The sequence below is a fragment of the Pogona vitticeps genome, chromosome 5 (genome assembly GCF_051106095.1).
Source record: "Pogona vitticeps strain Pit_001003342236 chromosome 5, PviZW2.1, whole genome shotgun sequence".
NCBI classification, from domain to species: Eukaryota; Metazoa; Chordata; class Lepidosauria; order Squamata; family Agamidae; genus Pogona; species Pogona vitticeps.
In genome coordinates, this window is record NC_135787.1 from 26,705,474 (window position 1) to 26,728,970 (window position 23,497).

At 41.0% G+C, this 23,497-nt stretch overlaps 3 protein-coding genes across 6 annotated transcripts in view; 2 read left to right on the plus strand and 1 right to left on the minus strand.

Annotated features, from left to right (window-relative positions):
- Window positions 1–4,270: 4,270 nt before the first annotated feature.
- Window positions 4,271–23,419, minus strand: TIFA (TRAF interacting protein with forkhead associated domain). Of its 4 annotated transcripts, none has more exons than XM_020802151.3 (2): window positions 14,609–23,419; window positions 4,271–5,525 (listed from the first exon to the last, which is right to left on the minus strand). In XM_020802151.3, exon 2 carries the CDS (start codon window positions 5,504–5,506, stop codon window positions 4,964–4,966), a length of 543 nt encoding a protein of 180 aa, XP_020657810.3. In that variant the 5' UTR covers window positions 5,507–5,525; window positions 14,609–23,419; the 3' UTR covers window positions 4,271–4,963. The 4 variants fall into 4 exon arrangements, with proteins under 4 accessions (XP_020657810.3, XP_072857904.2, XP_020657811.3 ...); XM_073001803.2 differs by lacking the exon at window positions 14,609–23,419 and adding an exon at window positions 13,902–14,021; XM_020802152.3 differs by lacking the exon at window positions 14,609–23,419 and adding an exon at window positions 13,888–14,013.
- On the plus strand, window positions 6,564–11,102 carry LOC144583018 (uncharacterized). The gene is made up of 2 exons (XM_078376578.1): window positions 6,564–10,398; window positions 10,465–11,102. The coding sequence occupies exons 1-2, from the start codon at window positions 7,563–7,565 to the stop codon at window positions 10,899–10,901; spliced, it is 3,273 nt and encodes a 1,090-aa protein (XP_078232704.1). The 5' UTR covers window positions 6,564–7,562; the 3' UTR covers window positions 10,902–11,102.
- Window positions 13,997–23,497, plus strand: part of ALPK1 (alpha kinase 1) — an 85,960-nt gene continuing 76,459 nt past the window's right edge. Inside the window, exon 1 of the mRNA XM_020802147.3 lies at window positions 13,997–14,131. The gene's annotated coding sequence lies outside the window, so the exon portion shown is untranslated. The remainder of the gene's footprint in view (window positions 14,132–23,497) is intronic.

Here is a 23,497-nt window from a genome sequence, read left to right on the forward strand (position 1 = left end):
CAACATTAACTGCGAAAAGAATTAAATTCATCTTGCAAGGCACCACTGTATTGCAAATAGCACCGAATTATTCAGAGAACTGAAAACAAAAAGGGTCATATAGGATATGTTCAAACCAGATAAACGAGCAAAAGTAGGTTGATATAAATACAAAGTAGGTGCATACTGACAATAATTCAAATTTCATACTGAGGGAATCCTGTAGTCTGAGAAGTCTGCCAGTTTTTCACACACTTGTACTGGGTCTGAGCTGGTATTGACTGATCACAAGAGATGCTGAGATTGAGATGGGTAACTCTGATAAAAATGCCAGGATCAATTGGAAAAGGATCAGTGATTAAACTTCTAGTATTTTAGCACCTGGTTCTGACAGTGGACTGGGCGAGGGGCAGTGAATTTAGATCCAATCCAGACATATCTGCGGTGCTTCTACTGAATAGTTTTGATCAAATATAGGTAGTCATTACGGGATAGATTGGCATTCAAGCTGTTCCAGATGTGGTTGTCCTTTCCCTAAATTTGCAGGTTCATAGTATGGGATTTGGTCTAGATCCACAATTATAACAGGTGGTCTCAGTGGCAAAATGTCTTCCACCAGCTTTAACTGGTGGCCTAGCTATGACGAGAATAATCTAGCTTCAGTAGTCTGTGCTCTGATATCTTCTTGGCTAGGTTACTTCAATGTGCTCTGCATTTGAAAATGATCCAGAAAATAGCCAGTTTGATAACAAGAATCAGACTAACCATCCAAAATAGCTGTTCTGGCCCAGGTATGCTGGTTCTGAAAAATGTGGTGGCCCAATTTAATATTTAACATGAAAAAATGTATACAGTTGAATACCCCAAAGTTAGATAGAATATCTCTTCCCTCATGAATGGAAATACCTAATTCTAAAATCTTAATCTGAGTCCTTTTTCTGTGAAAGGTTTAGAAGATAGGTGAGGGTCCCATCTTGCTTCCCCAGTTAGGCTTCCATGGATCCAAGACCATCATCCTTCTGGTGTCAGGTTACATCACTGCTCTAGTTCCAGGGATTCAATGAGATGTGATTGGTAACTTTTTAAATATAAGCCTTAGACCAACTGATTACTATGATGCCAGACCTCACTGGGAGGCACTCTGTATATTTCCTTTATAGACCAGTTTAAAATCAGACCTATAAGGTAATTCAGAGATCAATATGTGATAAAAGTATTCTACGTATGTTCCTCAGAGCTGACATTATTCCAGTAAAGGGTCAAATCCAAAATGAAATCAGACAATCATTGACAAGCATTTCAAAATTCATCAGGATATCTTAAGTACTGTACAAGTATATTCTTTGTTGCAATATTTCTGGGCAACTCCAAAGTGTGTCATTCATCTATATTTCTTCCATATTCTACAAGCATAACATGAAATCCTAAAGTATTAAAATCATGTGATTTGAGAAGTCATAGGTCATCCTTACAGTTGTAAGAAACTATAGGCACATAACCTAAGCATATATAAAAACAGAACTTAAGTTGTAAGGAAATTCTTAAGACTAAAATACAGAAGCATAATATCTTTTAAGAATAAAAACTTTTGAGAATAAAAAATTGGATTGTTTCAAATACATTCTAAAACAGTAGCAACTTATAACCTCATAACAAGGAACATACGCTTAAACTATGAAAAGTTGCAGACATTCAGTACAAAGTTTCAGCTGTCATTAGAATAAAATTCATATAGAATAAAGAAGCTTATTGCCCAAAAGGGCAGAGAATAAATCTCTAAAAGACATCAAAGTCCTTAAGAATAAAATTGTAAAAATCAAAAAGGTGTGTAAGGCATGGAAAAGTACTCAAACTTTTAAAAGTAAAAATATAAAAAATAAAAATGCATTATTTAGCTCTAAGCACATTTAGACACACATTTAGAAAAAATATTTCTAAACAGATTTCACCCAGTCTAAGGAGGAAATATCATTGTTGATTTTCTGGTGCCGCTGCCTTGCGACATCTCTCGCAACTGCCACTCACTCCGATTTCTCTGATGGGAGTGTGAGAAACTATGAATATATTCTAATTTTTGTTTCCTTAACTTGCTAGCTACGTCCCACCCATTAGCAGTGGTTGTTTTCGTTCTCTTGCTGCACAGCAGTATCTTCTACCTGTTAGCAACAGCCTAGTCCTAGAAAGCAGTAGGTATGATTACATAAGTTGCCTGATAGCAAATAAGTTTTGCTTGCTGGCAAAAAGATTAACATGGCATGGTCATTACTCTCACTTATTGCCAAAACAAATATATTCACAATATTTGCCCACTAGATGTCTGGTTTGCAATTTTAGCAATTGCTAAATTGACATTTTACACACATCATTAAAGGTTGCTATAATTCATGGATATTTCACATTGATTTGTTTTTGAGGAGGAAGAGATATTATAGATTGTTAAATTGTTCTTGTTCAAACGTCTATAAGGCAAAAGACTTATGCAATCTGAAGAGAAATCAGAGATCTATAACATCTATATATTTTAAGGGTAAATGCTTAGAGATTTTTTGAAAGAAATAACCTGTTTTTGTTGTTACTGTGTCTTCTTACAAATCTATTCTTAAATGTTTAACATACTCTAAACCTCTGGACATCCAGCAGGATGCACATGTTCACTTTCTCATTTGAGTCAATAAATAAGCAAACATAGGAAAATTCTAAGAGGTGTGGTCCAGAAAAGTAACTTTTGCAAGCTCTGAAGAATGGGAGACACACAGTAAATTCATGTTTTACCAGCCTTGGATTCCAAAAGATCTCCTGTATGGAGAATTAGTGCAGGGAAATCGCTCCAGAGGGAGACCACAGCTGCGATACAAGGATATCTGCAAGCGGGATCTCAAGGCCTTGGGAATGGACCTCAACAGATGGGAAACCTTGACATCTGAGCGTTCAGCCTGGAGGCAGGTGGTGCATCATGGCCTCTCCCAATTCGAAGAGATTCTTGTCCAGCATGCTGAGGCGAAGGGGCACTCCTGAAGGCAGCAAAATCAGGGAGCTGGACAGGGGAAAGATTGTATTTGTCTTCAGTGTGGAAGGGATTGTCACTCTCGAATTGGCCTTTTCAGCCACACTAGACGCTGTTCCAAGTCCTCCATACAGAGTACGTTACCATACTCTCTTAAGACTGAAGGATGCCTACATAAGCCCTGCTTATTATATTTAAGCTGATTCTAGACCATAATAAATTTAAACTGAACATTTAAGGGGAGGGTATGTTGGCATACATTTAAATCTTACAATTTCCAGTATGTTTTGAAAGATAGTAAATCCTGGTTTGAAAATAATGTTGAAGTTTCTCTGTTACACATATATAAATCTCCCTGGCCAGCCTCCAAAAAGCAGCAGCTCATACTTATAAATCTCTTTCAAGCAGCCTAATTATGGAGAACTTCAGGCTGTACCTTTAATATTGTGATTAATTATATTTTATTTCTCTCTATTAGGTAAGACTAGAGGGAGTGTAAGGATCTCTTCTCCCCCCCCCCCATCATCTATACAAATGCCTTGTAAGTAGGTTAACATGGGAAAATGTGGTCATCCTGAGTCACTCAATGAATTTCATGGTTAAATACAGATTTCAACCCAGATTTCCTAGTCCCGAGCATAAATTCTAACTCATTGACTACAGTTGTAATCATAGCTGCTTATGAAAGATAGCAAAGAATGATGTCCAAACAATACAGCCATCTTAGGAAAATCAGAGTAAAATAACAGTGTTAATGTTGATGTTTGTACATTCATTTACTTTCACAACTTCCAATCTTTTTTTGTATCATCAATTTTTCCTTCCAGCACATGTTGAGCTTGAAATAAAAAGAGGCCTTTAGCTCTGTTAGTCTGTGCTAGTATATCAGGCAAAACAAAATAAATATAAAAAATAAAGACATCTTACAGACTAACTGCTATATTTTAATGTGAGCTTTAATGGACAAGACCATTTCTTTAAAAAGCCTTCAGATGTTCTACAAGCAGGCCCAGCTTTACTTTTAGTTATCATTGGCAACCAACTAAGATGGCAGTGGTATCATTAAAGGGCAGAATGTTCTTTTTCTTTCCTGGTCACAAAGTAGCTCAGGGTGGACCAGATGTGGCCCTCAAAGTGTACTGCACTGCAACTTCCGGCAGTACTCATGATTGGCTATACCAATGGATTTATAGGAGCTGACGTCCAACAATACCTAGAAGGTCAAACTTTGCCCATGAAATGCCATCCTAAGAGGTCATACCAACATGCAAATGACTGCACAAGACATTTTCATACAGAGATATCATTTATTTGCATTTATTTATTTTGAAAAAATTACCACTACCCCCTTCCTCAGTCCCAGGAGCTGCTGGCAAAGGACAGATGACAGTCCCTACCCACATACAAATTTAAAGACACAACACAAAAAAGAAAGGATTGGGAGGAAGCAAAAAAAAAAAAAAAAAAAGCAAACCAAGGCATTTTTTACAAAGGTCAGCAAGCCCTGGACCAAATGACCACAAAGCTGCTGCTTCCTCTGACTCTGATGGCCTCAGGAGTGGCGACTGGTAGCTGCAGGACCTGGGCTCTTGTTTGTAGGGAGATACTGTACAATGAGGCGCATGTAGCTCTCCATCTGATAACCCTGACAATGCTGGTTACTAACAGGAGGAAGAGAGTAATGAGAACAGAATGTCTGTAAAGGAGCAAGTACACGAAGGAAGACCTTACTCAGCCCTGGGCACTCACAAGAGGCTGAGAACATTTTTCAGATCTGACAGTAGCCTGAAGGCCATGCTCCCTGCAATTGTGGCCAAAGAGGCTAACTGCACATTTAATAGGGCCTAAGCCATTCACATTGCAAGGTCATGTGCAGTTGTACAAATAAGGATGATAACGATTACTATGAAACATCAGGCAAGATGTGAGCACTGAAGACACTGGAACCAGCCAGTCCACCTTTCAAAGGATGTTTCCAATTTATTCATCCTCATCCACCTCAAGTGGAGAATCAGAATAAAAAATGCCACTTTCAGGTATAGGTTGTCGCAGTGGTTCCCTCTGATCCTGCCACAGTGGTGTTTTGGCCAATTCAAAGCGAATCTCAAAATAGTTCTCTGACTGTCCTCCTTGTTTCTGCATTAGCATTTCATAATCCCCAAAGCGAACCAGGCATATCTCCGGCAAATCAACCTTATTCAGGTAGGCCAGTTCGACATTGTCAACAATAAGTTTGACCTTTTTGCTCAAATTCTTAATCTCAAAGCCAAATTCTGTGTTGTTGAAGTGTTTGAAAAAATGCAGGGCAAACTGGATGCGGGAAACCCGTCCGTCTACGAAGTTAAAAAGGCAGAAGTTAGTGTCTCTTCCAAACTTAACCAGCTCATCTGCTCTCAGCTGCTGATGCTGGCAAAACTTTAAGGCACGGAATACTTGCTTTTGCTCTTGTTCTGGATGATAGACAGTGATACAGAGACAGGTTACAGTCTCTTCAGTATCTGTAGTCTCAAACGGATTGGCCATGGCAGTACTTTAGAAAATCCTGCAGGGAAAACCAAGAACAACATTACTCAGCTTCAAACACAAACCAGAAAGGGCCTAAGAGAGAAAGAACACAGAAACAGAATTGTTAAGTCATGGCTTTCTGGAAACAAGTGTTCTTTCCCAGAGGTCATATTAGCTGTATTGGTGCATGATTCCTACAAACAAGGTAAGCCTGTTGATAGCAAGATCGCAAACAAGGTAAGCCTGTTGATAGCAAGATCACAAATTCATCCAGGCTTGCAAAGATGCACTACTATTTTTGCCTGTTGTCACCCTCTGAAGTAGGGAACCTCTGCTCCTCATGGAGGCACCTCACATGATTTAGAACCCTGTTGGACTATAGCCTCCCAGATTTCACTGGATTTAGGATGATGGCATATGTAATCCAATCTGGTTCTCAATCACATGACACATCTCTATGACCAGAAGATGCTTCCCACTTCAGATGTTATGCCAAACACAGTAACACGGAGGGGGGGGGGGTTGAGAGAAGTTCCCAACACATTTGCCCTCTTCGTGCGAGTAATGCATGACTAAAGCAAGTCTCTGGTTTCATAAATTATTTCATTCAACTAATAGACTTCTAACCATTTGGTTGGGCTGATGGAAGTAGAATGGACTATTGCTTCAGTGGGTAAATGCACTTGTGAAGAGTTATTATGCCAAACTGCTGGCTAGATAGCTCAGTGAGTACCTGGTTGTGGAATCAGAGCTGGGCATTCTGTTCTGGGAGAACAGGCAGCCTGTGTATCCTTAGGCAAACTGCACAGTCTCAAAAGTATTCCAGAAAAGGGGAATGGAAAATTACTTCTCTTTCTCTAGAGGACCCTAGAAAGGAGTGCTATAAGTCAGAATCATGCCAAATATTCCTCGGCTTTAGGCTTGAGAGGAAAAAGGAGAAACAAGATTGCACATGCTGGTCCAAACATCATGTTCCATTCAACCTAGGAGACATCCAACTTGCTGAGTTCCCTGAACTGAGCAGCAAGATCAACAAAAGGGGGTCTATTTGTATTTGTCACCATGGTTAGTGTGATGGCTGCGATGACGTCACCTGCCTATCATGGTTATGCTGGAACCCATCTGCCTATAGCAGAGCAGGAGGTGGGACTCCAGGAGGTGGAGCTGTGTATATAAGGGGGGGGAGTGAATGATGTTAGTCAGTTTTTAGTTAGTTAGGAATTAGGAGTTAAGAGTCATGAAGAGTTAAGGTCTGAGTGATAGTGTGTGTGTGAGGGGATACTTTATTATTACTGATTGCCTTTTTAGTTTAGTTGATAAAGTGATTTACCATTCCGTCTGTTGTTATCAATAAAATACAAGTTTTTATTTTTAAAATCATACATTTGTCTGAAGAGTCTTATGAAGGAGTGGTTGGTGGCAGCGTAAATAAAGTGTGAATGAGAGAGTGTCCTGACCATTGTGACGTGAAAGAGGAACGTCACAACAGAAATTGGTGCCAGCGTGTGGGATACGAGTTGTCCAGTTGTCCAGTTGTCCAGTAAAGCCTTGGCTAAAGTGGCAAGAGCAAAAGGACTTCAGTTAGGGTCACCTGAAGTGGAAAGTGTGGGCATCTCTAGGATTTGACTCAAGGGGAGCAAATCTAGTGGAGAGGCACTTCAGCTTCAGAGTGGAAAACTGATTTATGAGCTCTGTAGGGGCCATTTTGTGAGGGAGAGTAGCCCCAAAGCAGAGACTGTGGCGAGTTGATCAGAGTGTCCTGAGTTAGGTGAACTCTGAGAGGACAGACCAAGCCCAGCAAACCTGAGGGATCTCCATTTTAAACAGCTCCAGTGAGTGGAGAGAGCTGTGGTGATTCTAAAGGCAGCCAAAGGCAGTAATATAAAATAAGTATCCTTAGTTGGCAAGAGGCCCAGAAAAGGGGAAAAGAAGACGACATAGAAGCTTAGTTACAGTTTCTAGTGTCAGATCAGCTGGAACACACTGTTAATATATATCAGACCTTAACACAGAAAGGAAAAAAGTATTTTAAACAGAGGCTTGGAAATAGTCAGCAGCCTTTTGTGTAAGAAACATGCCTTTGACGCGCAGTAAAATGGCTGAAAGTGACCCTAAATCTCCAGAGATGTCTGAGGGAACTGGAGAGGTGATTGATGGAGAAGGGGACAGATTTACCTCAGAGCGGGAGGAAGGAATTAATGGGGAACAGTTATCAGAACTGAGGAAAATTCAATTAACCCAGGAACATGAATATAGAATGAAACAAATGGAAATAGAAAAGGAGGAAAGAATAGAAAGGGAACGGATTGCCCTAGAGAAGGAGGAAAGAATAGAAAGGGAAAGGATTGCCCTAGAGAAGGAGGAAAGAGAGAGACAATTTGAACTTGAGAAACAGTGTATGGCATTGGAGATAAGAAGAATGGAATTAATGAACCAGAACAATAATAATAATAGGGAAAATGAGGAGAGCCAATTATCAAAAGCAGATTTAAAGAAATTTCCATCCTATAAACAAGGGGATTCGGTTGAAGCGTTCCTTACAAGTTTTGAGAGAGCAGCCTCAGATTTTTCTCTCAGAGAAGCAGAGAAAATGGTAGTTTTAAGGTCTCTGATTAGTGGGAAAATGGCAGAAATATATGCTGATATGCCAATAGAACTCAGTAAAGATTACTCAGAGTTTAAAAAGTTGGTTTTTCTCAGATTTGGCATTAATTCAGAACACCTCAGACAGAAATTCAGAAAGCTCACCAAGAAATCAGATGAAACTTTCACACAGCTGGGTTATAACTTAGAGAGATGTTTGGACAGGTGGTTGGAACAGGAGAATGTACAGACTCTTCAACAGTTAAAAAATATTGTAGGTTTGGAGCAGTTCTATTCCTTACTCCATGGTGAACTTAAATATTTGGTTCAGGAAAGGAAACCTACTGACATTAGACAGGCTGCACAGATTGCTGATTTTATTTCACAAATAAGGGGGCCTGTAAGTTATGAGGAAAAAGGTGTGAGGAAAACATGGGACCCAAAGTACTCCAAAGAGCCAGGTCAGGGTCAGGCTAAAATGGGCAGCCATTTTGTGGGTAAAACTTCTGGGCAGAGCCAGTCCAGGAACCAGATTTTGGAGGGAAAAGAAAAATCAGAAAAGTTCACTAACAGAGGCTCATGGGGAGATAAAATTTGCTTTGCTTGTCAAGGCAGGGGACACATTGCTTCCCAGTGTTTTAACACAACTCAAAAGAAAGAAATTTCTCCTCAGAAAGTGAATTTGAAAGAGGCAAAGTCTGTGTATTGTATACAGAACAGCCAAATGAGTCCCTCTAGAGATAGCCCTGTTGCCATGGGAACGCAGCCAGAAGCAGCAGCTAGCTCTTCAGAAATGGATACTTCTAGTGGCCAGAGTACAGGAGATGAGGATCTGCCAATAGAAGAAATAAGACATTGTTTGTACATTCAGATAAATTCTCAGCTACTGGAATCAGCTGGGGACAGGATAAGAATTTTAGGACAGAATTACACTGCTTTACGAGACACTTGCTCACAAGTTTCGATCTGCCACTCTGATATTGTACCTCAGGGATGTATAATTCCTGGTCAGAACCTGATTCTCAAAGGAATTGGGAAGGAGATAGTGAGCTTGCCTGTGGCAGATGTTTTAGTTGATTATCAAGGATGGCGGGGAGTTTGGCGAATGGGGGTTTCTTCTCAAATTCCTACACCTTGTCTTATTGGCACTGACTTAACAAAGCATGTCAAGAGTGCCTTGGTGATTACGCGATCACAACCTGGACAAAGGGAAGCTAGTAATGGTACTGGCTCTCAAGAACAAGAAGAGAACATACCCCACGCTGAGGCATTTTCGTTAGAAATATCTCAGAAAAGTGTATTTGCCAGGGATCAGATAGCAGACCCCACTTTAAAAAGCTGTTTTGGAGAAGTGGCTGGCAAAGGATTATCCCCTAAACATGGGTTGCTCTACAAAGAAAAACTAATTAATATTCCAAAAGGAGGGCCTGAGATTAAAAGTCAGTTGATTGTTCCTGATAAATATCGTCCTATGATTCTAGAAAAGGGACATTTAGGTATTGCAGAAACTAAGCAAAGAATACCTCAGAAGTATTATTGGCCAAAAATGGGAAAGGAGATAAAAGAATTCTCTCAAGCTTATGACACATGTCAGGGAGAAAGAAATAGTGAGGATAAGGCCAACAGGGAGGACAGGAATAGGGATGATTATAAAAATTATATGGAAGATATTGATAAGACTTTTATTCAACTGAGGCAGGAACACACTGAACAACAGAAACAGGAACACAGAGAGGTGTCAGAACTTAGAACAAGTGAGGATGAGGTGAAACAGGTTAATTTTGTGCATACGAAATCAAAAGAAAATCAGGAAACATCTTGCTACCCTGAGATAGTAAAACTGAAAACTTTAGAGGAAAGTAAATTGAAGTCAGCAGAAGTAGTATCTAAGGAAAAGATACAGCTAACTGAAAAGGCTGATAATTCTGTGTCTGCACCCATAGCTAAAACCAAGCAACAAGAAACCCTATCTAAGAAACTTAAGAATAAAGAAGTAGCACTAGAGAAAGTTAAAGATGCAGCTAAAATTAAACAAGTAAATAAAAGAGAAATGCAAGGAGTACTAAAGAAATTTACTCTAGTTATAAAAAAAGAGAAAGAAGCTAGAGGGAAATCTATGATAAGGATAGCAGGCTATACCCAGCAGGAGGAAAGAAATGTCAGATGTATAGCCTCTCCTTTAAAAATTATAAAAGTTATAAGAAAAGACAAGATCCAGGGGTTGAGCAGTTGTAAAGAGACCCTGGAAAAGTTGCAGACTACATTAAAGAAAAGTCAGCACTGTATCCAGAGAGGTCGTGTCCAGAGATGTCATCATATCCAGAGAGGTCGTGTCCAGAGATGTCATCATATCCAGAGAGGTCGTGTCCAGAGATGTCAACGTATCCAGAGAGGTCGTGTCAAGAGGCATCTTCATGTCGTGAGGGGTGCAGAGTTCCAGAGTGTCTTCAACATCATCGCTGTAGCAGGATTCGAATCCAGAGCCGTGCTGAGCAAAGCAGATGAAGAAGATCATCAGCCAGCTGAGTTCCTGAGTGGAAAGCTGCAGCCGAGGTGGATACATCGTGCTTCGAGGGAACGTAAGTGGGACAAAAGAGGGTGGTTGTTACAGGAGAATAAGCCGTGCAAAGGAAAAGGACAATTTGGACTATGCACAGACTCAATACTATTAATGGACTTACGAACTGAGAAAGCTTACAAGAACAAGCTTGCAAACTGGAAGAGAGACTTGCAAGATATGAACTTTAAATGCCGTAAGGAAAGAAAGACTCAAAAGACAGCTGCTGAAGCGTGGGCTCGAAGACCTATCGAAGAACAAATTGTCCACTGAAAAATAAATGTAGAATGTAATAAACTGTTTTAGTTATGTATAAGTAAAAATAAGTAATTATAAATGTAATTGCAATGAAAATGAAAGAATGGTAAGTAATGTAGAAATTAATAAGCTGTTCCTGTTATGTGTAACTAAAAGTAAGTAACTGCAAAAGTAACTGTACCGAGTAAGCAATGGAAAAGTGTATTAACAAAGAAATTGAAAGTATTGATTGAAGATGTTAATTGATAAAAGTACTGTAAATGAAAAATTGATAAGCAATGAAAAAAAATATATGTAAAAACAAAGAAGTTGAAAAGGGTAATTACAAATGATAAGTAATTGATGATAAAAATGTGCTGTGTTTATGATGGTTATAGTAATGTTGCGGTTATTAATATAAATTGCTTGCTGTTGTTTTGTGTTGAAAAGCACTATAGCTTTTCATCACAAAACAACTTATTAAGGGGGAAGGTATGTGACGGCTGCGATGACGTCACCTGCCTATCATGGTTATGCTGGAACCCATCTGCCTATAGCAGAGCAGGAGGTGGGACTCCAGGAGGTGGAGCTGTGTATATAAGGGGGGGGAGTGAATGATGTTAGTCAGTTTTTAGTTAGTTAGGAATTAGGAGTTAAGAGTCATGAAGAGTTAAGGTCTGAGTGATAGTGTGTGTGTGAGGGGATACTTTATTATTACTGATTGCCTTTTTAGTTTAGTTGATAAAGTGATTTACCATTCCGTCTGTTGTTATCAATAAAATATAAGTTTTTATTTTTAAAATCATACATTTGTCTGAAGAGTCTTATGAAGGAGTGGTTGGTGGCAGCGTAAATAAAGTGTGAATGAGAGAGTGTCCTGACCATTGTGACGTGAAAGAGGAACGTCATAGTTAGAAACTATGCTTTGGACAGAATCCTATTACCCTACAATTGCATAAGGGCCATTGTGTATTTAGCAGTCTATCTGTTGTGCTCCTCTGCATACACTGCTTGAAGAAATGATGGCACACCCAGTTGCACACCTGACCACATGACAGAGGATAGTGAGCACAAGGGGATAGCAACTTTACACAACTGCCCTTGTGCATGCAGCTTTTCTCCATCAGAGTTGACCTTTATAAGGGCCCCTAAGCACAGTAGAGAATTGCTAGTAATGATGAAGCTGATGAAGATCTCTCTTCAGACCCTGTCAGTCTTGAATAGGTGAGGGCATAGGGACTGGCATACACAAGAAAATTTGGGGTGGGATATCCCCCTTCTGTAACCAGGCTCCTGGAAACAGAAGACCAACACAGCAGGCCCCATGTTGGGATACACATTATAATTTTTGCCGAAATTTACAATCCTATTTGGGCTCTGCAACCCTAGAGGTGTGGGGATATATAGATATGAGAGCCCAAACATCTGAAGGGTCCAATGTTCTCTACTTCTACAGTATATTTCAGTCACCATTACTTCCGATGTTCACTGTAAAGGCTGGAAATGTTACATTTTGTGAATTACAGCTCCCACAATCCTCAACCCAGGATGACCAGTGGCTATCAACAGCTTCTTCCCTTCTATCTTTGAGGATTTCTACCCTTGGAGAGGAACGTAGTCTTTCACTAGGAGTGTTGAATATATGGTTCTGTAGCTATTGACGGCAACTCTCATTTGCCCGAGCTACAGGTGGCCAGATGAAAGAAGGACGGGGCTCCTATATGTTTAAGAATAAGTTATAAGAAGAAATTTCAGCAAGTGCAGCTGTTGTAACACCTGCTAAAATGTCCTCCTGCACCCACACATTAAAAGTACAGGAAGTCTGTCCTTTTTTCCCCATCTAGCTGCCGCAGCTAATGGTAAAAAGTAACAGGAATGAGGGCCACAATTCAGGAGGTCAAAGGCACAGGTGGAGATAACGAGGGTCCAGCTCCATTGGGCCAGACGGTCCATTCACCAATGCGCTAATGCCGTGGGGTCCACACTCCCATCCTATCCCTCTGGAGATACCAATCGCCGAGCCACTCTTCAACCTGGCAGAGACTCTTGTTGTCCCGCCTCCTGCCAGAAGTGGCTCGGAAATCGCGATCTCCGGAGTGATAGGATGGGAGCATGGACCCCACAGCATTAGTGCATCGGTGAGAGGATAACCCTCGTTATCGCCATCTGTGCGAGGGTATACGAATACCCCCCATCTCTAGTCCTGGGACTTTCTGAGCAGCAGGGAGTATCACATCATCAACCATCACCCTTTGGCTTCTCTCTGGCTCAGTTGGCACCATTATGGTAACAGGGAGACAAATGGATTTTCCTGGGAACACTGTATTGTTGCTGTAAACCAATGATGGTGAACCTTTTTGAGCCCGAGTGCCCAAACTGGGACAAAAAAAGCCAGCAGGCAGTGGTGGCAGAAGTGGAAGTGGTGGTGGAAGGGGGAATCTCAGGCACAGAGGTGCCTCCAGACCCCACTCCAGATCCGCCTCCAGTCATGCCCAACTCTGCCACTACCTATAGCTCGGCCGGCCTGTCGTCACCAGCGCCAGCTGCTCTGGATCCTGGCCCGCCGCCTGTCGGGGCACTAGCACTGTGGCTGCAGCTGCCTCCTCAGGTTTGGCTTCCAAGTGTAGCGATCCAGCGACTTATGGCTCGCGTGCCCAACAAAGGGCTCTGTGTGCCAGCTGTGGCACATGTGCCATAGGTTCGCCATTGCTAGTGCAAATGATCCCTGTTGTACTGCAATGTATTTGAAGGCAATCTGCCCATGAATGCCACTTAAGAGCTATTAACTTTTCAAAAGACCTGCTCATCCTTTGTCAACATGGATGGATCCGGCAGTCTATATTTTTCATGGGGCTGGCTATGGCAGCTCTCCAGATGGGCAGCTGCACTTTCAAGGTGACCACTACATGACTGAGTCCCTTTTCCAAAAGCGGCCGACAACGGCGCTTCCCCCCCCCCCCCGCCGCCGCCCCATGTTTCTGGACGGCACTTTCCATCATCCCTTCCTATTGCCCTTACCTACTTGGTTAGGAGTACCTGGAGATGCTCACGCACCGCTCCCGGCTAGTACCACGTGCTCCTGGCCGCACCAACGCCACAGCTCTCGCAGACGGAACCGAGGCTAAGCCTCCCCGCCCTGCCCACGGAGGAAGCCACGGGACTCCGGAGGAAAACCGCTTTCAGTTTTATTTGGAGCTCCGGTTAGGGGCAGGAACGCGCTCCGCACCCAGGAGGGGCCTGGCTGAACACCAAGGGCCGCAAACGAGGTGAGCGGGCGGGCGGGCAGGCAGTCATGTGCTCCCTTGGCTGCTTGTTTTTCGGTTTCCCCCTCCCTCCCTCTTTGCCATCTTATCTGAAGTCCCACTGAAAAACCGAGGGCCGATCCTGAACGGAAAGGCCAAATCGATGTTGGATCGCTGGGGTGTTTACACAACGGAAGGGAGACACCCTGAAAGCGGTTCGGAGACTTTCGCCTTCCAGATGTGTTTTGAAAGCCAACTCAGTGCAGGCTCGGGATTCAAGGAAGTCGACTTAAAAAAACATTGTGTGTGTGTGTGTGTGTGTGTGTGTGTGTGTGTGTGTGTGTGTGTGTGTGTGTGTGTGTGTGTGTGTGTGTGAGAGAGAGAGAGAGAGAGAGAGAGAGAGAGAGAGAGAGAGAAAGAAAGAAACGAAATCGATCGATTGATCTATGGATAGATTCGAAGCACCCTGCGATTCCCGCCCCTTCTCGCTCGCTTTCTTACCTCCTTCTCCAAAGGCAGTGGGATAAATCCGCTGCTCTTCGAGGAAAGTTTTAAACGCAGAGAGGATGACGGGTTTTTTGTTTTTTTTTACAGTCTTGCTGGGAAGGATGTTCCCCTGCTTTATGGGCATGATCACACTTCCTTTTTACCCGCCCCCAAAAGAGGGGAGGGGAGATTGCCAGAATTAGTTGTAATTTCGGTTTTGTCGGTTGTTTGTACCATGGCAGTAGCTCCTCGGTTGTTGTTGTTGTGTTGTTGTTTTTTTAACCTTGCAGGAAAGAGGAGGCGAAGAATTATGTTAACTAAAAGAGTGGAGGAGATTAAAGGCTCCAATTCCATGTTTGAACAGCTCCATGCCCTGTTGATACCCAGTGTGGTGTGGCTGATACAGTAAAGGCCTGGGATTCAGGAGGCCTGGGTTCAAATCCCTGCCCAGCCATGGAACTTCACCTGGAGTGCGGAACTGATAAAACTACTTAAATATCTCACTTACCTTGAAAGCCCTATTGGAATCATTGTAAATTGGTTGATGGCGTCTAACAACTCCAAATGTATGCTGGCGCTAAAAGTGGGTTCCTGGTCAAGCTGAAAAGACCATTAATACAGGGGAAGGGCTAGAGGAACCGGGTGTATCCAACTTTGAGGTAAATTTCAGTAGGTTTCATTTGAGGCTAAAGTGTTGCACAAACAAATGGAACAGACATTTGTTAGGCATAATTTGAAAGAATTCCAGGAGCTGGGTTGGGTAGTCACACCTATGGACGGACCACAGGAAAGCAATTGTTGAGAAACTGAGCAACCCAATTTCTCTCACGCACAGAGAGTTAGAGCACGGTTTATTTAGCAGCACAAACAATGCCTCCCTCTACCATCCTGTGTTGCTGACATTTTAAAAGAAAATTAAAGTTAATATTCCAGCAGATTTTGCCTGTGGTTCTTTGCTAGATTTTAATTGCTCTAAGTGTTCCATATCGTCATTCGTTTAGTCATTTAGTCGTGTCTGACTCTTCGTGACCCCATGGACCAGAGCACGCCAGGCCCTCCTATCTTCCACTGCCTCCCGTAGTTGTGTCAATTTCATGTTGGTTGCTTCGTAGACACTGTCTAGCCATCTCATCCACATGATGATTATGAATGCCATGCTTCTGTTTATGAATTCTTTGTGGCAATTTCCTATTTATGGTAGCAGAAAATACTCATTCACTCGAAGATCGTTCAAACTAAACAGACCTATTTTGGAGGCATGATGTCATTCAGTGAACAACTCCTGCTTGCTTTTCCAGTTCTTCCTTATGTATTGTCTGTTGCTACTAGAGGTAGTAATGGCTGCCAACATGGACAGTTTTAAAAGGGGAATGTAAACGTTCTTGGACGATAAAGCTACTAGCCAAGAGCGACTTACATCCTAGAAAGTATCAGAAGCAATATGCCTCTGTTTATCAATGTCCAGGAACAAAAGAGGCAGACAAGGAAGTTGGTTTTGCTTTCATGTCTTCGATGAGGCCACTGTTTGTATGGAATAGTACACTAGACAGGCTCTTAAAGCTCATCCCTCATTATGGCCAGTAGTGTTTTGTTCACATCTTTTGTGGAACCTGTAGCTTCAGAAGATGCAGGACACCTTCAAACATGACATTCTCTTGATCTTTCTTTATGCACATCAGAGGATCTAAAATTATGGATCGATATGAAAGATAGGTGAAATTAAAAACAAATTAAAATGTTAAGATAATGTTTAGACTATTTTTAACCAGCACCAGATTACTTCAATAATGTTACCTTGTCGATTAGCTAGATGTTTTGTATATGTGTGGGGACATAAATTGCATACATGTAAGTGCTATATTAATTGAATTTCTCCACAGTCACAGAAAATTTCTCCTGTATCCAAGTATTCCCATTTTACTTGGTTAGTCTTTGATCTCCCTATTTAACTTAGAAGTCTATTAAGTATCTTCCAGATGGTCCAGCTAGAGTCTTGATGATCACTGACATGGACAGCTTTTGAATGTGACTAGCCAAATTCATGGAGGGTGTGATTATTTATTCCACAGTTATGATGGATATATATTCCATACACCAGAGGTAGTATGCCTCTGTATATCAGTTGTTGGTTAAGGTAAGAGGAAGTGTCCAGCTGTGTTCATGTCCTCTTGATGAGTTTCTCAGGGACAACTAGTTGGCCACTCTGAATAGAATTCTGAACTAGACAGGTCTTTGGTCAAATGTAACAAGACACTTCTTTAGTTCTTACACTGTATTTGTTAACTACTTTTCATCAAGCTCATATGTAACATTTCACACTCTGCTTTAAAGAGTAAGATTTGAATTAGAGAAGCTTGTAGAGTACATGTGTCTGGAAGTTGCTATAACATGGAGAGATAGGTTTTAAAAATTTCTGTAGCTCCCCAAATGCCACGTATGTCATCATTCTTTGTTGAGAATTAGTACTGAATTCTGTGGAAATCCCAGTCTTGAGCAAACTTTGACAACCTCGCTGTGATCAGTTCTGGTCTTTTTCTATATTGTCTTTGACCACAAGCCTCACTTCACTTTTGACTCTTTACCTAATAATGTATCAAACTTACACAAAATGCTTCTTGTTTCAAGTATGGATGAAGAAAACTCTTTCTGGATTCTTCTGGTTTTATTATTTCTTTGTCTGTATTAATTTAGCTAAGATTTCAGTTATGCTGTTTTTTGAGAGGTCACTGAATTAACAATGGTTTATTACCCTTGCAGCCCTGCCCAGCATGCTCAGAGGGAAAAATCTATGCTTATCTTGTTGTGCATGAACTCTTATATTGCACTCAACATAGTTTTTTTACAATTAAATGAAACTGATTACTGTAATGCAAATGTGTTCAATGGAAAGGGCTGTAGAAGACATGCCTTATGAGCAAAAAATAATAATAACCTCAACACCTGATATTTTCTGAATTTTTTTTAACTTTAAAGAAGCATGAAACATTGGAAGGTATGTGTTTGTTTGCTCAATAAATCCACAGTTCTGGAAGATATATGTAGTCCAAAAAAGTCACCCTTTTACCTGTACATGAGAATTATTGTATATGCAATTGTTATGCAAATATGACCTCTTTTGCCATCTTTTTGGTGATGTGTTTCTTCCTTCTTGGCAAAATATCTGTAGTTACACTAATCTTCACGTGGGACATGGAAAGACTGCTATATGAATCTCTAGAACAGGAGTCTCCAAACTGGGGCCCACAGGCCACAACCGGCCCACCTTACCTTTTTATCCAGCCCGGCATGCTTAGGTCTGCAGGCTCAGGTCCATTCCCTTCCTGCTGGTCTGTAAGGGGAAACTGCCAAATGGGTTCCTGGTGGGGTGGGGGGTTCACCCTGCACACGTGCACACGTACGTGTGGGTGGTGGGGCTTAACTGCACCTGCATGTGTGTGTGTGTGTGTGTGTGTGTGTGTGTGTGTGTGTGTGTGTGTGTGTGTGTGTACATGCCCGTGAGTTCCTTTGGCCCTCAAAAGCATATAAAATATATGATGTGGTCCTCTTGGATACCCCTGCTCTAGAATATCAGTTCTGGTTGATGCAGAGGTGGGAGCCTCCTTGGCATCTACCAGGCTTGAAAAGTTGTCATCCTCTGTCCACACACACACAAACACATCTCTTTGAAAAGAAAAGTGGGAGACTGGTGTGGTGCGATGTGACCTCCAAAACTCTTTCTGTTTCCCAGAAAGCATTTATGCCCTTCATCACCCCCGAAGGCATTCTTATACAAAAGAAACAGCAGAGGCCTGCACTCCTAATTTGAGATGGGGACAAACCACCAAAATGGTTCATGGTTCATCAAGGTTGATGAAGGACGAACCACAAATTTCCCCATTGTTGACCAATGAACCACAAATAATTTCACTGGTTCATGGCTGTCTTTTAAAAAAAAGCTGAGCCTCCCCCACCCCTTTCTCACTGCCCTGTCACCTTCTTACCTTGTCTATGGGCCTGCTGATCAGCTGTTCAGAGAGGGAAGGCTAGGCTGCCTGAATGGAAGCTCTCTCTGCCTATTGCGACAAATAAGAATGGGTTAATATTTGTCCCTTCATCATCTTTGTTGGAGTCTCCAGAACTGATGAATACAAAAGGACAAATATTGAATGAATCAGCCATTTATTACAAATACTGTATTGTGATTTATTTTATTGATCCCCATGTCTACTCCTAACATTTAAGAGTGAACTCAGCACGAAAACAAACAAGTGAAAAGGTAAGGGTCTGGGAACTTCCTAGAGTCCTGTAAAGAAGATAAGACTTCCTAGGGATTGGGGCAGTGTTAGAGAAAGAGAGAGAGAGAGAGAGAGAGAGAGAGAGAGAGAGAGAGAGAGAGAGAGAGAGTGTGTGTGTGTGAGTGAGTGAGTGAGTGAGTGAGAGAGAGAGAGAGAGAGAGAGAAAAGAGAGAAGAGAGAAGAGAGAGAGTTGCCGTTGTTGCACTTTTGGAAGGAAATATGCAGTGTGGGATTGACCAGCTCAGAAGTAACTTCTGCCTCATGCTCAGCTTCTTGAAAAAAATGCCTTATCTCTGGGCCAGTTTCCCTAGTAAACAAGTTCCCTTTTCCGCCTTCTGTGAAATCAGGCCATTGGTCAGATGGGTAGTCAGTCAGTCAGTCAGTCAATAAATAAATAAATAGATGTAGATTTTAAATAGTTACTTTGCATTTTTAAGCTCAAAATTTAGCTCTGCATTGCTCTTACACACATGGAAGAATTACTTTTCTTTTAATCTTCTGGGAGAGAGATATTTTATGACTCATTTCTCTGTAGCCATTTTGTGTGACTGCCCACAACCATTATCATCATCTTAGAACTGCAAAGCTGGAAGGGCTCATTGAATCCAGCCCCTGTCAAGGAGGCACAGTGGGGAATCAAACTCCCAACCTCTGACTCCGCAGCCAGATACCTGAGCTATCCAGAACTGTTCACTTAGCTGTATGTCATGTCGCTGGACATTTTTAAATCAATTTCAAGTGTGATAAGCTTGACACAAAAATAGGAATATTATAAAGTGTAGTCGAGCCCTCAGTCTGAATGGTGTAAGTTAGCTTCATGTTTAATTCTTCAAAAAACAAAACAAAAAACAAAAAAACTCCAGTTTCTCAATGGAAGATATTGACCTTCTGTATTCATGATGTGAAATGCCAGGAAATGGCCTGATAGTGCAATATTGTACCCATGCTGCCAGCCGAAAAAAGCATGCCAAACTTTACATAGCAATGGGCAACCTAAATATTGATGACGCCAATGTCAGGAGTCAAGATGATCTACAGGATATCCTCTTGTGCTTAAACGATTTAAGTTAGGGCTCCATGTTGGCTGTCTCTTTTAGATTGAAAAAAAAATAGATTAAATCAAGTTCAGCACTCCCTCCACCTTTTTGTATTTGTTGAGTTACTACTCTACATAAAGATAAATGGAACGGTGAATACTGTCAGTTATGCTATCAGCCTCCTCCTTAATCCCAGAATGTATATACAGTATCACTACTTTGTAGCAGCATCCAGATTCAAAAACAAATGCAGCAGCAAAGATCAAGTTCAGCTGGTACTATGCTTTAGCAAAGAAAAGGAAAGTTTCTAATACAGATGAGAAGAAAGTGGAAAGATCCCCGTCCTCTGAATCTGCAAAATCCAAGATATGAAATATGAAGGCAAAGCCACTTCTCTCTATACACATCTGCAATCAATTCAAGAATCAGTTCACTCATGAGTCTGATACATCATCAGTTTCTCTCCCCTTCTCCTCCAAAAAAGCAGATGTTTCATCACAGTGCTTGATGGTCATTCTTATTTTTGAGGGAACAGATACCTAGAGAATTCATTGAAAAAGAGCCCTGACAATTGCTTTGTGAAGGGTGGTAACACAAAAAGCAATTGTGTATGTTAACTGATGAAAATTTCAGAATATAGGTACAAAAATTCTGCTTACATAAAGTAAGACCATCCACAGACAAAATGCAAAAACAAGAAAAGTAATTTTATAGTTTAATCAAAAGAGCTTCTGAATAATTTTTCTCTATTCTTTTTAAAATATCTATGTCAGACATGGAACCCCATTGCAAGCATGAATCCCAAATACACTGGAAAGAATTAAAAATCAGCTAATTGAGTCCTCATTCATAATTTCAGAAGTTTAGATTACCCCAGATGCGGGGCATATTTCCACTATGAAAACTTTTGTCAGGCAACTGTTTGGTCTCAGAAATCTTGAGACAATTTTTGCTAAAAGCCCATAGGGCTAGGAGAAAACACAACCAGTCAGAGTATGCTTTTAAGGTATAGGGAAATACTCTGAATATGCCTTACAAGATTTCATACAAATTCTTTGAAGATACATGGTAAAATGGGCAGAAATGATTTGAATGATGAAATACTATGAAAGAAGAAAGGGAAAGTTGAGAGCTGAAGTCCATAAATGTAATGAAAGATAGCTTTTTCACACATCACGTGTTTTTTAAAAATTAAATAATTAAAAAATGCACCCCAGATTAAGCACTTGATTCATTCAGAAGAACAAAAATTTGTGCTGAAGTCTGCCGTGCCATAATTAATGTGTCTGAAAAGAGTTAATTTCTGTCCAGACTGTTCTCAGCAGTACAGCCAGGATAGTGTACATGAGCAAAACGAAGTTTGAAGTCAAAATGTTGGAAATTAACAGAAAAAAAAACAAGTTTTGAAGAGAACTAGGAAAATCTGAATGGCCTGCATTAAAGTGTGAGACATTGATTTTAGATTATATTTAATAAAGTGGAAATGTTAGCAAACATAGAAATAAAAACAAACATACAAACAAAACCCCAAGAAATCCTACTATTCTTTTATTCTTCTCAGTTCAATGTTCTATTCCACCATTCCTCATAACAAAATTCTGCAAATCTTAAAAAGACTGTTTCAGTGCATTTGTCTTCCAGACTCTAGATGGCAATGTTGCATCAGACATGGTAGACTAGCCCAACCTGTCCATTAATACTTCATTGTTTGTTGGCTTTTTCTGAAGGATTTAGTCCCTAATAAGAAACTGATCCTGCCAGGGTTTCGGCATGTGATTGCTTTTGTGCACACAAGTAATCTCACCGAATTTGACAGTGCTACTCGCGTGCATATGTTTTGACAAGATCAGGGTTGAAAGTTCTGGACTGACAACCATGGAGACTAAATCCTCTGTTCACCCGCAGAGCAGGTGCAGAGGCTGCAACGGCAGATGCAACACAAACTCCCTCTCCTTCATTCTCCAGTAAGCCCAGTAGCGAGATTGCAGCTTTAATTGTGTTTGAAAGTTGGAAAGTACTAGAATTGACGAATTATACTGGGGGGGGGGAGGGAATGCCGGGTGAGTGACAAGTGAGCCAATGTGTTGGAAATAGCACAGAGTCAAGCAAAGGAGAAATGTGTCTATGACAATTATTTGGAACAATGGTGTAACATAAATGTCTTGGTGTTCCAGTATGAGATAGAATGAAGAACCGAAGAGAAAATATAAACTCAATAAATTCTATTTCAAGGAGAGTCTTTAGTAGAAAGTGATAAAACAGAAAGAAACAGAAGAATTTTAATATCAGTTTCAGATGCTGCTCAGTCCTGTGCTAATTATATCAAAGTCTTTCAATATTTTGTTGGACTTAACTTCAATTAAGTGTACATACGATAGCAACCTTTATACGGTGTTCGATGTTAGACTAGGATATATTGAATGTTATAGCATTAGGAATCATTTCTGTCAGCTTAATACCATGAATCTTACAATCCAGATCCTGCCTTTGTAAAGGTTGTATTTTCCAGTGATCAAATCAGTATAGGGACAGGCCCTACAGTGGCATCACCATTCAGTTCTCGTCATCCCCTTGTTAATGTCCACTTCCAGCTATCTCCCAGTTCATGACTCCCTTCTCCCAGATTTTCATAGCAATATTTTCCCACAACTCTCCAGGGGCCCTTCCCAGTCCACCTTACATGGAGAGACTGAAAATGGAATCTGACATATGTAAACCATGTGCTCTACCCAGAGCTTTGGAGAGTTATGCTTTTGAATTTAAATTATCAGAAACCTGCAGCAAGCATGACAATAAGGACTGCAAAGGGTAACCATTATGTCACAAGATTAGTCATACACAACACCCTGGGGTTGTCATAGCCTTGTCTGTCTCCAGTAGGTTTATTCTCTTTAAAGTTCAGTTCACTGGTTCGGCATTTATTCATTTAATGATCCAGTGACAGCTTGGCTTATGTCTTGAATGCACAAGGTCCCAGGTTCATTGTTCATATTACTGAACAAGCCCAAGAAAGACCCCAAAGGACCCTGGCTAGCCTATAAACCAGGTATGAGCATGCTGTGTCTCTCCAGATGTTTCAATGAATTTCTTTTGCACTGTTGTTCAGTTTGGCAGGGGCCAAACCACATCTCAATGGTTGCAGGTTCCACAGCGTCTCTGCAGACAATTGTGAACTAAATGGACTCTGTAAAAGTTAGGTCCATGTGCCAATTGAGTAGGTACAAAACAGTAAGGATTCCAGTCTGCTGCACTAAGACAAATGGCCAAAACTAGTTGTACATTTTGGTAGCCAACATTAAGTCCTTCAGAAAATAAGCATTCAACATAGAATTGCCAGATTTAATTACAAGACAAGTAGCATCCTCAATCAAATAGATGTATGTTGACCCAACACACTGGTGTGTAAAGAAGTCAATCTGCTGGACATAGACATGACTGTGACAATCCTAGGGTGTCATTTATGTCTAATTCTCATGATATGGCTATTACCTTTTGTACTCCTGAACAGCTGTGGTTCTTAAAAGAGCTTGTGGCCTTTTCTGCAGGAAGCTAGATCAAGAGTCTTGTTGAGTTCTGTTGTGTTTTGTTTGAAG